At 38.5% G+C, this 15,838-nt stretch overlaps 1 protein-coding gene across 30 annotated transcripts in view; it reads right to left on the bottom strand.

Annotated features, from left to right (window-relative positions):
• The window catches only part of LOC148775060 (uncharacterized), a 237,036-nt gene that overhangs the window by 195,042 nt on the left and 26,156 nt on the right, over positions 1-15,838 (bottom strand). For all 30 annotated transcript variants that reach the window (XR_016039441.1, XR_016039446.1, XR_016039445.1 and 27 more), the window contains one exon: positions 7,719-8,720. Coding sequence is in view for 2 of the 30 variants with exons in the window: in XM_088844970.1 (XP_088701096.1) it covers positions 7,719-7,979 (261 nt within the window). In the remaining 28 variants the exon portion in view is untranslated. The remainder of the gene's footprint in view (positions 1-7,718; positions 8,721-15,838) is intronic.

Genomic DNA, 15,838 nt, shown 5'->3' on the forward strand with positions numbered 1-15,838 from the left:
AAACACCCTCTTCCAACAACACAAGAGAAGACTCTACACATGGACATCACCAGATGGTCAACACCGAAATCAGATTGATTATATTCTTTGCAACCAAAGATGGAGAAGCTGTATACAGTTGGCGAAAACAAGACCAGGAGCTGACTGTGGCTCAGATCAAGAACTCCTTATTGCGAAATTCAAGCTTGATAAGGGTGTTGATATTAGCCATGTCCATGTCATAGGGCTTTCCACAGCCGCCTGGATCTGGTGCTCTTGGGGTTGTCATCATGATGCATCTTGTTTCTTGTTAGCTGCTTTCTACATGGCTGACCTAGCAATCAGGGGAACTTGGTGCTGGTGTAGTGGACAAGACTGTTTCCCCTGGGGGTGAACTTCCAAGGATATTTGGGCTGCTATCAGAGCTGCACTGACTTGGGTCTCTAGAAGGTGGGTGACATGTAGGCTTCCAGTTTTATTTGTGTCTGCAAAAGCCTTTGAGTACTGCCTTCTCGTCCTTTCTTTTGCTTTCAGCTTTGGGAGTGTCAGGAGTTCTCTTCTTCACTTTCAGCAACACCTTTGTGAAAAACTTGTCCTTCTCTTAAATTAGAATGCTTATTATGATTATTCACGAATCCTTCTTTTTGTGCTGTGTGTATTGGAATTTGTTAAACATAACACTTGTCTAAAGCTATAGAAAGTCTAAATTGGAATTAGGATGTGAGAAAGGAAAAATAAATACCATCTGGAAATTATGAACTCAGAGAAAAATAGACTCACATAATCATCTCTAGAGGTAAAACTGGATTTTGATATTAGATTTTTTTCAAAGGCAAAAAGATGAAAACATTTCCAGCTTAATGTGACATTCTCATTTGCATAAAATAACACCTTGTATTTTAAATAAGACTTGTTTGATATGTAAAGGCAAGATCCATGGCCACATTTATAATTTATAAAGAATCTCCTTGTAAGTAACTCTTTCAACTAGAATTCACCCTTAAGTTAAAGAGACTATTACTCTTTCAGAGTTTAATAAAACTCTTTCACTAAGGGTGACCAGAACATACTGGTATTTATATGGCTACATATAAATTAGCAGTCACTGAGTACATGAAATCCTAAAAGATGATGCTGTTAGGGGCTGAACTCAATATGCCAGAAAATTTGGAAAACTCGGCAGTGGCCACAGGACTGGAAAAGATCAGTTTTCATCCCAATCCTAAAGAAACGCAATGGAAAAGAATGTTCAAACTACTACACAATTGCATTTTTCTCAAATACTAGCAAAATAATGCTCAAAATTCTCCAAGTCAGGCTTCAGCAGTACGTGAACTGTGAATTCCAGATGTTCAAGCTGGATTTAGAAAAGGCAGAGGAACCACAGATTAAATTGCCAACATCCACTGGATCATCAAAAGAGCAAGAGAATTCCAGAAAAACATTTGCTTTATTGACTATGCCAAAGCCTTTGTGTGGATCAAAACAACCTGGAAAAGTCTTCAAGAGATGGGAATTGTAGACTACTTTACTTGCATACTGAGAAATCTCTTTGCAGGTCAAGAAGCAACAGTTAGAACCAGACATGGAACAACAGACTGGTTCCAAATTGGGAAAGGAGTAAGTCAAGGTTTTATATTGTCACCCTGCTTATTTAACTTATATTCAGAGTACATCATGCTAAATGCCAGGCTGAATGAAGCACGAGCGGGGATAATATTGCCAGAAGAAATACCAATAAGCCTCAGATATGCAGATGACACCACCCTTATGTTAGAAAATGAAGAACTAAAGAGGGTCTTTATGAATGTGAAAGAGGAGAGTGAAAAAGTTGGCTTAAAACCCAACAATCAGAAAACTAAGATCATAGCATCTGGCCCCATCACTTCATGGCAAATAGATGAGGAAACAATGGAAACAGTGACAGACTTTATTTTGGGGGGTTCCAAAATCACTGCAGATGGTGACTGCACCCATGATATTAAAATATACTTGCTCTTTGGAAGAATAGGTACGATCAACCTAGACAACATATTAAAAAGCAGAGGCATTACTTTGCCAACAAAGGTGCATCTAGTCAATGCTATGGTTTTTCCAGTGGTCATGTATGGATGTGAGAGTTGGACTGTAAAGAAAGCTGAGCACTGAAGAATTGATGCTTTTGAACTGTGGTTGGAGAAGACTCTTGAGAGTCCCTTGGACTGTAAGATCAAATGGTAAAGGAAATCAGTCCTGAATATTCATTGGAAGGACTGATGCTGAAGCTGAAGCTCCAATAATTTGGCCACTTGGGGCGAAGAACTGACTTGTTTGGAAACACCCTGATGCTGGGAAAAATTGAGGGCAGGTGGAGAAGGGGACAACAGAGGATGAGATGATTGGATGGCCTCAGCGACTCAATGGACATGAGTTTGAACAAGCTACTGGAGTTGGTGCTGAACAGAGAAGCCTGGCATGCTGTGGTCCACGGGGTCACAAAAAGTTTGACCTGACTCAGCAACTGAACTGAACTGAAATGAACTGAGTACATGAAAGCCATATCATGTCTGGTACTGCACTCAGAGTTTGTTATTAACGGTCTAGGTCTCCACTACAATCCTATCAGATAATTCCCATTCTCAAAGTATTAAGAGATGCTCAGCTTCTCCAGTTTCATATCTACATTCCAGGAAGAAATGAAATGAGATTGCCACAATCTAGAGTCTATGCGGAATATATAGTCTTAAAAAGTTATTTTATTCAAAGGTCCTCTTTGTTATTTATACACTTCTGTAGGCTGGCCAGAGCTGTGTCATAAGATCATCTCTAGTTTCATGTAGAATCTGGAAAGATACTGATTAACTGCAAACATTATAACACATAAATTAAGTTTTTTTTAAGTAAGTAAATGGGAAGTAGGGAACTACAATTTATTAATAGCAGAAGTCTATTCATAACTGCCATGATTGCCTATTAAGAAAGTGAAATCATTGAGTTCAGATTAATGACAACACTTTTATAAATGGTCATTCATTACTGTAATGAGAAGACCTGTATATTCCCGAGAGTCTTTTCAAAATTATGCTTTCATGGATTCACACAATGATGAATTACTTGCTTAAGGATCTGTCTTTCCCTCATCTGGCAACTGGAACTTCATCACTGCTTACAGCACTGCTGTGAGGGCTGCAGCATTTTCATGTGGACCCCTCTCTCTGGGCACGGTGAGCTGTTCTGTGTGTGTGTTGGAGGTGAGAAGAACTTTCATTAAAATGGGTTGCCTAGACCATCCCATCCTCAGTAGCACAGTTGCATGATCCAGTGTCCTGTACCAGAACATTTGAAGAGTTTTTCAAATTATAACCAATAAAGCAAGTCATTCTCCTCTTGGGGATTAAAATCATAATGCATGCAGGTAATACACATCCAGATAAAAGAAAACCAACTTGATATACATTGAGAGCCATTTGTTCCTGAAACTCAGTTGCAAAAATCTGATTTATTGGAGTTCTTTAAATATTCTTTGCTTTACCATGTAACATCCAGATTCTCTTCTTTTGCCTTAGTCCATTTATTTGACTTTCTCTAATTCAGACCAGTAGATCAAGCAGAAGAGTCTTGACATTTATCCTAGTTAATACTCATTATCCTTCATGTTATTAAATAGTGAACATCCTTCTTATTTGATACAGGTATCGATTAATAAAATCTTAAATGTGATTTGCCACTAGGTATATGCATTCTGTATAATCGAAAGCCAAATAGTTAATGGTTTTGAGATGTGTCAGTTGAGTTGACCTAGGCTATGTTGCAGTAATCAACAGTTAAAATTTGTAGTGTGGCTTATAATCCTGAATGTTTTTCATCTTATGGGTTCATCTCAGACTGGCGCTAATTCTGCTCCCAACAGTCTTCATGTTGGGATCCAGGCTGACTGAATGACCTTTATTTATAATCTCATGGTCTCATGGGAAGAGAAAAGAAATTATGCGTGGCTGCCCCTAGGCTAGTTCTTAAAACTTTTGAATGTAAGTGGCATATGTCATTTTTACCCAAATCCCTTAATCATGGCAAGTTACTGGACCTCTCCTAAATAGTAAAGGACAGAGAATCAGTGAATATTTTGAGCACCGATAGAATATTCCATAAGTACAGAAATCCTGGATGCTGCATGGGTTAAATTCTGATTCTGTTCTTTAGCAACAGTGTTGCTTTCGGCAAGTTAGAAAATGTCTCTGTGCATCACTGCATCTCTGTTCATCTCTTCACTGAAAATTAAACATAATTCTGGTTGCAACTTCCATAGAACTGATATGATGAGTCAATAACGTAATGCACAGAACAGTATCTGGCTCAAAACCATCAGTTTAAAAAATATCCTATTATATTGGATTCAACTTTTGATTCAAAACATTAAACTTGACTTAGAAATAACACGTGTGCTCTAGTTCTAACCTATCTTGTTGTAATGATATTGCTACCCAAAGATCTTAAGGGCTAAATGCCTCTGTCAATAGTAAATTGCTTGCCTGGGGCTTTCATTGCCCATTTTTTGTTCTCTCAGTAACCTGCCATCTTTTTACTTATTTTCATAAGAGACACTGATTAAAATTAAGACTCATCAGCTGCTCAAGATAGAATAGAAAACTGAATGTAATACCCCCTTTTACAGAATGCAACTAATAACAACACAGGTTATTACCATGGAAGTGGTCTAACCAGGTATCAAACAATTGACATGATTCAATTTTAATAACTGTATTAGTAACTGTCCACTCTGCAATACAAAAGTCCATGGCACTGATGTTGCTATTAGGAGTTCACTACTATATTACCCTCTGAAAACCTTCACTTTTTCATAATTACCACTTGTTGAAGTTTATTAATCTTTGCTCTCTATAAATAGAGAATACCTTAAATTAGTTTTATATTTGTCATTTATGGGGTCAAATATTTTCCTTTTTATTGCAGGGGTCCCCAGCCTCTGGGATCTAATGCCTGATGATCTGAGGTGGAGCTGATGGAATAAGAATAGAAATAAAGTGCACAGTACATGTAATGCACTTTAATCATGCTGAAACCATTCCCCCACCCCAGGTCCACGGACAAAGTGACTTCCACAAAACCAGCCCCTGGTGCCAGAAATGTAATTTAGTGGATCTGTCAGTTTCCAGAGCATAGTTCAGCTCTGTTCCCAGAAGACGAAAGCGGGCTCTGCCTAAGAGGGACTTCACAGCACATTTCTCTCCAGCCAAACTGTCATGTTGCTGTTGTTAATTTCTGGACTTTGAGGACCTCACAAGCTGTGTCTGTCTGTTCTGAGCCACTTACAGTTGCTGCTTCTGCTGCCTCTGGGACAAAAGAACAATGCTTTTCCTGTTTTGTAAACAGAGAAAGACTCAGCCTTGTACTTTGCCATTGATCACTCCTTCAGTGTGACGTGGTCAAAGATAGTTGCCATTTTCAGTTACTTTTCCCTGACCCCAACGCAGCATACAGTGGCATTAAAAGAGGCCAACTGATTACATTTTATGGGCAATGACCGTATCAAAATGACATATTGATATCATTTTCTCAAAATCATAAAAAAATAAGAAAATGTTTAGGCATCACATTTTATTTGAATTTAAAGCAAGGATTCAGAGTGGACAATTTGCTACAACCCTGCATTTACACATTTATGAATACTTATGTATTTGTTAATTTTTATCTATAGGTTAATAGGTGAGAGAACATTGGTACCTTAAATTTTGTTTTAAAAAATATAAAGGAAACTATGTCTTAGGTTCATAAGAGATCTCATTTAAGATCAAATAATAGTAAGTTCATGTTTATAGCATCTTTGAGAGATATAAAATGTATTTCTTAATTTTAAAAATCATAGTTAATTGAGGCTCTTCTAGTATAGAAGCATCCATGTAGTAGTAAAACAAGAGGAATTGCAATTCAACAAAAAGACATGCTAGGCATTAATTTATTTTGTTGTGGTTGTTGTTTAGTCTGACTGTTTTGCGACCCCTTAGACTGTAGACTGCCAAGCTCCTCTGTCCATGGGATTTTCCAGGCAAGAATACTGGAGCAGGTTGCCATCTCCTTCTCCTGGGGATCTTCCTAACCCAGGGATCAAACCCATGTCTCTTGCATTGGTAGGCCATTTCTTTACCACATAGAGACCAGGGAAGCCTCCTAATTTACATTAGGGCAAATATTAATCATGAAGTTTCTTTCTCATACTATATAAGAATTAGAATTGAGTTGTGCAGTTGACATATTTATTTAATTTTGTTGACTATTATTATTATACATTATTATTTATATACATAAAGTAGACTAGAATTATACAGATAATATCATTCATTTATGAGCTTGAGGGAGAGAACCTGTAACTTGCTTCTTAATTCTGATCTTGGATGTCTTAAATAACAGGACTTAACTTGTGTGAGGCTGCAAGCGAAGACATTCAACAAGTAGGCATTCTTGTTGTCTTCTTGATTTTAAGAGAAGACTGACTAAGAGAATTTTTTTGAAAGATTTTAAAATAGAAAAGGAAAAGGAGCAAAGATAAATAGCTATCTAATGAAAAGTAAAAATAATATTTGACCCATCAATCAAATCTATAGGAACAATATTTTTTTAAAACGAAATGACAGTCAAAACCTTCTTAAAAAAGATAACATTATTTAAATATCCCAATGAGAGCATGAGAGAGACAACGACCACTGCAGATTACCTTTCAGAAATTTCACCAACTCAAACCAGGATACACTGCATTTCTAGTTTAGGATGAAGAATTTTAAAGTTCATGTAGGGATTTTAGATAAGGTTCTTAGTGCTGGATAAGATAAAGTCTAACTGAAGAAAAGTAAAGTATTTATTTTTAATAGATATAGAATGTTGGACCCGTACAGAAAATCTGGTTACCTGTGATGAAATGGGAAAAGAGTTCCAAAGAATAGCGATGAGAGATAAGAACGCCTTCCTCAGTGGTCAGTGCAAAGAAATAGAGGAAAACAATAGAATGGAGAAGACTAGAGATCTCTTCAAGAAGATCAGAGATACCAAGGCAACACTTCATGCAAAGATAGGCACAATAAAGACAGAAATGGTATGGACCTAGCAGAAGCAGAAGATATTAAAAAGAGGTGCAAGAATACAGAGAACTATATAAAAAAGATCTTCATGACCAGATAACCACAATGGTGTTTTCACTCACCTAGAGCCAGACATCCTGGAATGTGAAGTCAAGTGGGCCTTAGGAAGCATCACTACAAACAAAGTGGAGTGATGGAGGTGATGGAATTCCAGTTGAGCTATTTCAAATCCTAAAAGATGATGCTGTGAAAGCGCTGCACTCAATATGCCAGCAAATTTGGAAAACTCAGCAATGGCCACAGGACTGGAAAAGGTCAGTTTTCATTCCAATCCCAAAGAAAGGCAATGCCAAAGAATGTTCAAACTTCTGCACATTTGCACTCATCTCACATACTAGCAAAGGAATGCTCAAAATTCTCCAAGCCAAGCTACAACAGTAGGTGAACCAATGTTCAAGCTGAATTTAGAAAAGGCAGAAGAAGCAGAGAACAAATTGCCAACATCCTCTGCATCCTCAAAAAAGCAAGAGACTTCCAGAAAAACATCTACTTCTGTTTTATTGACTACACTAAAGCTCTTGACTCTATGGATCACAAACTGTAGAGAATTCTTATCGATTATACCTCAGGTAAAAATAAAAAGACCACTCAGTGGTTATATCTACCTACCAGGGGCCTGAGCTGTGGACCATCTTCAGGGCTGGCTGAGGGAAGAGTCTTCAGAAGGGAACCGCTGAAGAGGGCGCCTGCCCCTTTTCCACCAGTCCAGACCCGAGGGTAGGTGGTGGTTAACTCAGGAGCCGCAGCAGGGCATTCACTCTGAACTCCTCCTGGGTCGCAGCCTTCTCTGCAGCGGCCAGCTCTTCTTCTTGCGCTCCTCAGAGTGTTCGCAGGAGCAACGCTGAGGCGTGACCACCCGCGGGTGCTCATGGGAGCACCACCCACGCCTGCGCAGAACCTGCCCCGCCAGCTTCCTCGCCTTTGCCGAGCCCGGTCCCTTGTGATAGCGCTGGTGCCTTGTCCTCACAATAGAGGCAAGTCTGTGAGGAGAGCAGAGTAGACAGTTTCACAGAAGATGCCTTTTATGCAAGTGTTCATAAAAGCCTCAGGGTTCATCACCACTGGAAATCATGGCTCTTGGGAAGCTGCCGGTCTCTGAGTGAGGATCCACAAGCGAGGTGACCAGCAGCGGAAGTGGCGCTCATGGCCCAACTTGTTGGCTGGACTTCCTGTAGGATTCGGTGCTAATGGCCACCTGGTTTCCAACGGTAACATTGGTGCCTGAACTTCCAGCAGGAGCTTCCTCCAGGTTCCCATCAGATTTAAAGGTACCGCCATCACTTTTCTTTCGTAGATGTTCCCTTCCGTTTGAGAGTCAAGGCTGATGCCTCCTCAGCGGGTTCCTGCTACACGGAATCCGAGGACATCCTCCATTGCTTAGAGGGCATCAGGGCCTCTGGGCATCATGAAAACTTCCTTTGAGTCAGGATGAGGCACCGAGAACAATGCGGTGTGACCCCTCTCCAGGCTGCAAGAAATGGCCCACTTGGTGGCACTGGTCTTGAGAGGCTTGGTTGTGGCCGTTATTATAATTGTTAGTCAATATTTACTTCTCTACTTGTGAAACAGAAGAGGATTTTATTGATAGACCATCTTAGTGTTAGATGTAGCCTGCAACAAAATAATATGAAAATTAAACAGCTTAAAAATAACAGTGAAAAAGAATCTTTGTCTCACATTTTTTGAGACTTTCATTTCAATTGGATTTTTTTATTCCTTTAGAGGCTTTACTTTTGTCATATTTCTTCTAAAAACTTATAACATTCCAGTTTTTCTTTTTTTTTTTTTTTTACAGTTAAAAGTATTTTTATTAAAAAAGCACAAATGCAAAGAAATGAACAGAGGAAAATTTTTCAAGGGGACGCACCGTGCAGCATGTGGTATCTTAGTTCCCTAATGAAGGATCGAATCCATACTCCAGACATTGGAAGCACAGAGTCTTAATCACTGGTCTGCCAGGGAAGTCTCTGCTACTTCTGAATACAATAATAATGATTTTCTGAATTCTTTTTTCTCAATATATTTTGACATCATCAGAATCCCCAGATTTTGTCACCTTTTTGTCTCTTTGTCAGTCTCTCCTAATCTTTTCTTTCCTACCCAAATTGGCCTAGGTCACAGTTTTCAACCCTCACCCTGTATTATCTTTAGCTCCTTCACTCTCTATTCAGGTATCTCCTCAAAGAAACACCAAGTCTATTTAAAAAAAAAATTTACCACATGGAAATTAATTTCTATGGGAAATCCTACTGAAGAAATACATAAACATACCCACACTTCTACCTACCAAAACCTACCTCCAACACTCATTCCCATACACAGGCAGGGTCCAATGAAGTGATACACTGAATTCATTTTTCCTAACCTGCATCATTACATAGCACTTTGTAATATAATACTCTTCAGATATCCCTACCATGTTTCAAAAAGCCATTCCAAGTAATTAACATGATTTCCTTAATCCTTCTATCCTACCATCACTCCATCATTCTCAAACACATCACTACTTCCTCAAAAACAGGCTGAAAACAAGCTGACAAACTAGCCAATATATTGGAGCTTCACTTAAGTTATTCTCTTCCACCTACCCAAGAAATTGCTATTCTCTGTGATCTTTCCCTTTTAAATTACTTGATGTCCTGCATATATCCTTAAAATTCTCTAATTTAAACAGAGTTAAACAAACAAAAAAACTTCTGTCCTCTTTTACAAAGGACATCCTGATTGGTCCACTGCAATTACATTTAAGGCACAACTGAAAATAGTTATCCCCAAAATCTAACGATAACCTGTAAAAATGTCAGTAAGTTTGAATAGCTCAGGCTAGTTGCCGCTAGTAATAATCCATTTTATTTGGGTTTCATGAGAGTCATTGGTTTCTGTGAATACATGATGGTGTACATCAAGGTATATAGGAGTCATTGGGCCAAAGTGATCAAGGAAAGACTGTGTAAGTTGGAAACTTCGGCAGCCAGCTGCAAAGAATACTACTATTGAAGTTAGACAAGAGGCCCAGCCATGGACCTTCTAAAAAATTTGTGTTCCATGTGTCAGTGAAATTCCTTGATCCAGGGTAGCATTAGATCTGTGTGGAATGGCAGGGTGAATAATTTCAGGTTCATTATCTGCATTTTAAAATCAGGAATGAATTACTCCTTTACAAAGAAAATGCAGTGCTAAAAACATGTTTGTGTAAGCAGTCTCACTTTTTTCACTTCCTAAATTAAATACTGCAAGGAGATCCAACCAGTCCATCCTAAAGGAGATCAGTCCTGGGTGTTCATTGGAAGGACTGATGCTGAGGCTGAAACTCCATTACTTTGGCCACCTCATGCAAAGAGTTGATTCATTGGAAAAGACCCTGATGCTGGGAAGGATTGGGGGCAGAAGGAGAAGGGGACGACAGAGGATGAGATGGCTGGATGGCATCACCGACTCGATGGACATGAGTTTAGGTAAACTCTGGGAGTTGGTGATGGACAGGAAGGCCAGGCGTGCTGTGATTCATGGGGTCACAAAGAGTTGGACACGACTGAGCGATTGAACTGAACTGAAATTAAATACTGAGATGATTTCAACAGCACATTTGACCCAAGTACAATTTTCAGTATTTTTCCTAATGCATTATAGTCCATTGTTCCTAAGGTAATTGTATGACCTTCCTGAAGAAAGCATGATTGGTATTTTTTAACAGGGTTCCTACATCTGCCCCTGAATTCTCACATTTCAGGATATCTTCTTAAATTCCCCCACAGTTTTCTTCAGTGTGCTATACAAATACAAATATTATCACTCTAACTGAATTAACGTTTCAGTGCCTCACCTCTCATCTTCCCTTCTTAACTGGGCTTTTCAGAAGAGAATCTTGTCAATCAGTGCATGTACTTCATCCCCTGCCATTCAATACTAAGTCTATTCACTAATAACCATGACTTAATTACAAAATAATTTGGGGTTTTTAATAATCTTCTGGTGGCAAATGCATCAGAGGATTGTTAATGTATGTGATCTCCCCTGAATTTTTGGCACTGTTTACTACTCCCATATCTTTCAAAAATTGTACTCTTGGCCTTGGTACAGCTTTTTTTAACCCCTAACCTCTTTTGTTGTTCTTTATCCTACTCATTGTAGACTTCTTTTACTTCATTCCCTGTTTGAATGGTGGAGTTCATCAGGATTTCTCTTCAGTCATCTTATTTTGTGCTACATGCATGTATGCATGCTAAGTAGCTTTGGTCATGTCTGACTCATTGCCACCCTATGGACCATACCATCCCAGGCTTCTCTGTCCATAGAATTCTCCAGGCAAGAATGCTGGAGTGGTTTGCCATGCCCTTTTCCAGGGGATCTTCCTGACCCAGGGACCGAACCCACATCTCTCATATCTCCTGAATTGGCAGGTGGGCTTTTTATCACTAGTGCCACCTGGGAAGCCTCTGTACTACTTGCTTATATCTAAATATCACCAATGTGCTCATGATTATATAATCTTTCTCCCCAACCCAAGCTTCATTACTCAATTTCAGACCTGTGGAACTGCTTCTTCTTTGGCATAGTAACCTCAGCTAAAGTGTGGGAATGAGACTTTGTCATATGGTCTTTCTGATTCCATATTCTCCTGTTTTACATGCTCTGACAGTCAAATCACAGCCTTGAGTACCTTCTAGACTTCTTTTCTCCTTTACCTTTGATGTTCAGATTCAACCAAGCTATGAATTCCTCTACCTTACTGTTTCCAGATCTCCTTGGTTTCCAGCAAAATCATCATTAGGGCAATGATTTCCTTTTATTAATTTCAAAGCCTCAGAAAGTGTTTGTCATATCACTGCTCAAATGATCTTTCTACAAATCAAAATGTACTATATATCTTTTCTTATATTTCTTCATGAAATCCTTATTGCCTTTATCTTACCTCCTAAACATATTATTTAAGATCATTTATAGACTGTTGACCAAACTCTTCAGTCTCCATCTGCATGTTTTACCCTCAAAATTCATTTTGTCACCCTGCAAAACTAATTGAAGATAAGCAAATGGGCAAGCTTCTGATTCTCTGGGCTGACACTCAGCCTGAAACGACCTTAGTGATTACCCTCATTCTTCGTTTAAGTTTCTTCTAAGCTTAAAACTTCAGTTTAGAAGTCACCTCTTGTGACTTGTGTAATTTCAGCCTTCAGTATTAACACAACTGTTCTTCTTTGTATTCCTGAGGCTTTCTTGATCATTCTGCATTTTATGATGAATTTCATTAGTTTCTTGAAGTCAATAATTTTTGGATTTCCTCTAGATAAAGCATATTACATGAAATAAAATAGTGAAGTATCATTTATTGAAAATAAAATGAAAGAGGATATCCTGTTCCAGCTAGAGTCTGGTACATCACTTAATCAGGTGATTTTCTTTTGGTTGAGTTTTGCTGTTATTCTCATTATTTTATTTTGTAATCATATTACTTTATGTCATCATAATAAGAAAAATACCTTTGAAAGAACAAAGAAACATGAAGATATTAGAAAATGTAGAGATAAAACGTCACCAATTAAGATAAAATACCTTTTAATATGTGAAATTATAGGTTTTGTTCGTTTTAATACAATATTTTTACATTTTATCCTACGACAATCTTAGATTTAAAGTTGGCCTAAATTTTGTACTTAGCACAGCCCAATTTTATATATAAAAATGTAGAACTTATAATTTTATTTAAGATTGCTCCATTTAATAACACATACTTGTGTGCTGTGCTGCGCTTAGTCACTCAGTCGTGTCCAACTCTTAACATATACTTAAAAATGGTCATTACAGAAGAGGGAAACAAGCTGCTTGCTTTGCTAAAGGGAATTGGCACAAAAAGCTGATCGCATAACTTGTATCTGTTTTTGCACATATTGTCCCAGGATAAACTGCTTATAAGGCTGTTTCACTTACTTGAATATTTTAATGTGCAGTCAATTATGAATGATAATATAGCCATACCTTCCTTATAGTAATAAGGACAATAATAGCAGTAATACATATTGTTTGGAAGGGGCTTCCCCTGTGGCTCAATGATAAGGGATCTGCCTGCTAAGCAGGAGACACGAGTTCAGTCCCTGGAGAAGATCCCCTGGAGAAGGAAATGGCAACCCACTCCAGTATTCTTGCCTGGGAAATCCCATGGACAGAGGAGCCTGGCAGGCTTCAGTCCGTAGGGTCACAAAAGAATTGGACATGACTTAACAACTGAAAAACAACAATACTTAATACAGCAGAGTCAGTTCCTCATTAGATTAAATACATAGAATTTAAATAACAAGAGTTGTGTAATTTAGTCAATGAACTATGACATTTTCAGTAGCATTTGTAGTTCATAATAATGAAGAACAATAAATTATTTCTGGGAGGAGACAATAAAACTCAATGCTGTTTATTTTGACAACACATTTTGGTGTCAGGCTTAAATAAAGGCTATATTCTATTTTGGTATATATATATTTAGATTATGATACTATACTCATAAATATACCTATTCATAGACCTATTTATATCTAGACTATAAATGAAGTGAAAGTGTTAGGTGTTCAGTCATGTCCAATTCTTTGTGACCCCATGTACTGCAGCCCACCAGGCTCCTCTGTCCATGGGATTCTCCAGGCAGGAATACTGGAGTGGATAGCCAATCTTTTCTCCAGGGTATCTTCCAGACCAGAGATAGAACCTGTCTCCTGCATTGCAGGAAGATTTTTTTACCATAAAGCCACCAGGGAAGCCCTAGATTATGAATACACCTGTTCATAATCTAATATAGATGCATTATTTTGACTATTTCAATTGCAATTTAAAGATATGATTTTGAGGATAAATGCATCTAATATACCCACTTAAGTTACCTGTGGAATTAAATATATATTTTTTACCATATATTAGTTAAATAATGAATTTATCTAGGTTAAGAAGGCATATTAAGATCCAGAAGAATATATTACCATTGAAACTAGATACTTAAAACCTCAGGAGAGTTTATTGCAGATTTATTTTTATTTTTATCAAGGAAATGTATGCAAAAGTTTCAAAAACAAATGATCCTGAAGAATTTGCAATGACAAGTAAAAGACCAGTGTCTTGTGTCTTCTGTGCTAAGCTTACAAATCTATATATAAATTTTAGAGTACTTTTAGTTGTCTGATACGACAGAGGATTGTCAAGTTCTTCTTTCCTCAATAATGATATTCAGTTCAGTTCAGTTCAGTCGCTCAGTCGTGTCCGACTCTCTGCAACCCCATGAATCACAGCACGCCAGGCCTCCCTGTCCATCACCAGCTCCCGGAGTTCACTCAAACTCATGTCCACAGAGTCGGTGATGCCATCCAGCCATCTCATTCTCTGTCGTCCCCTTCTCCTCCCGCCCCCAACCTTTCCTAGCATCAGAGTCTTTTCCAGTGAGTCAACTCGTCACATGAGGTGGCCAAAGGATTGCAGTTTCAGCTTTAGCATCAGTCCTTCCAATGAACATCCCGGATTGATCTCCTTTAGAATGGACTGGTTGGATCTCCTTGCAGTCCAAGGGACTCTCAAGAGTCTTCTCCAACACCACAGTTCAAAAGCATCGATTCTTCGGCGATCAGCTTTCTTCACAGTCCAACTCTCACATTCATACATGACCACGGGAAAACCATAGCCTTGACTAGACGGACCTTTGTTGGCAAAGTGATTTCTCTGCTTTTTAATATACTGTCAAGGTTGGTCATAACTTTCCTTCCAAGGAGTAAAGTAAAATTGAAAAGTGAAGTCGCTCAGTCGTGTCCGACTCTTTGCGTCCCTGTGGACTGTAGCCTACCAGGCTTCTCCGTCCATGGGATTCTCCAGGCAAGAATACTGGAGTGGGTTACCATTTCCTTCTCCAGGGGATCTTCCCAACCCAGGGATCGAACCCGGGTCTACCACATTGGAGGCAGACGCTTTAACCTCTGAGCCACCAGGGAAGCCCTCCAAGGAGTAAGCGTCTTTTAATTTCATGGCTGCAATCAGCATCTGCATTACCAACCCTCAATAATTAACTTTTCCTATGAGAAGAATGTTCATAAAAAAATTTTTTTTTCCACAGAGTAGAATCTTACAGATCATTATAGGATGTTGTAACAATTATGCTTGGGGCTGGTGCACTGGGATGAACCAGAGGGATGGTATGGGGAGGGAGGTGGGAGGGGGGTTCAAGATGGGGAACACATGTACACCCGGGGCAGATTCATGTCAGTGTATGGCAAAACCAATACAATATTGTAAAGTAATTAGCCTCCAATTAAAATAAATAAATTTGAAAAATAGAATAAAAACAATTACCCTTCTCTCCACCACTCTTAATTTATTTAATTCTCTTCTTTTATCTGTTGTATCTTTGTTTTTACATTTTTTGCCATTACTTGATCATTATTATGCAAATCCTGTTCACTTCACTACCAGGACTCAATGGGAAAGTATATATTTTCTCCTAGAATTATTCAAGTTAAAAATCTTTCCATCATGTACTGGAAGTGTCACAAGTATAGAGTTCAAATGGAGTCTCTTGTTTAACACTAGTCCAGATCACCTTCCAGGCTCTTGATTACTACAGCTAATCTACAGATTTCCCTCCTGCCCCTTCTTACTTCCATAATATTCTACTCACCTGATCCAATTCAGATTCATTGATTTCCAGGCTGCCTGTAAGGATGTTTTTCAGTTTCTTCTCTTCACCTTTCCTCTGTACCTGA

This window comes from Moschus berezovskii, chromosome 17 (genome assembly GCF_049115385.1).
Source record: "Moschus berezovskii isolate FMDL1 chromosome 17, NW_MosBer_1.0, whole genome shotgun sequence".
NCBI lineage: Eukaryota > Metazoa > Chordata > Mammalia > Artiodactyla > Moschidae > Moschus > Moschus berezovskii.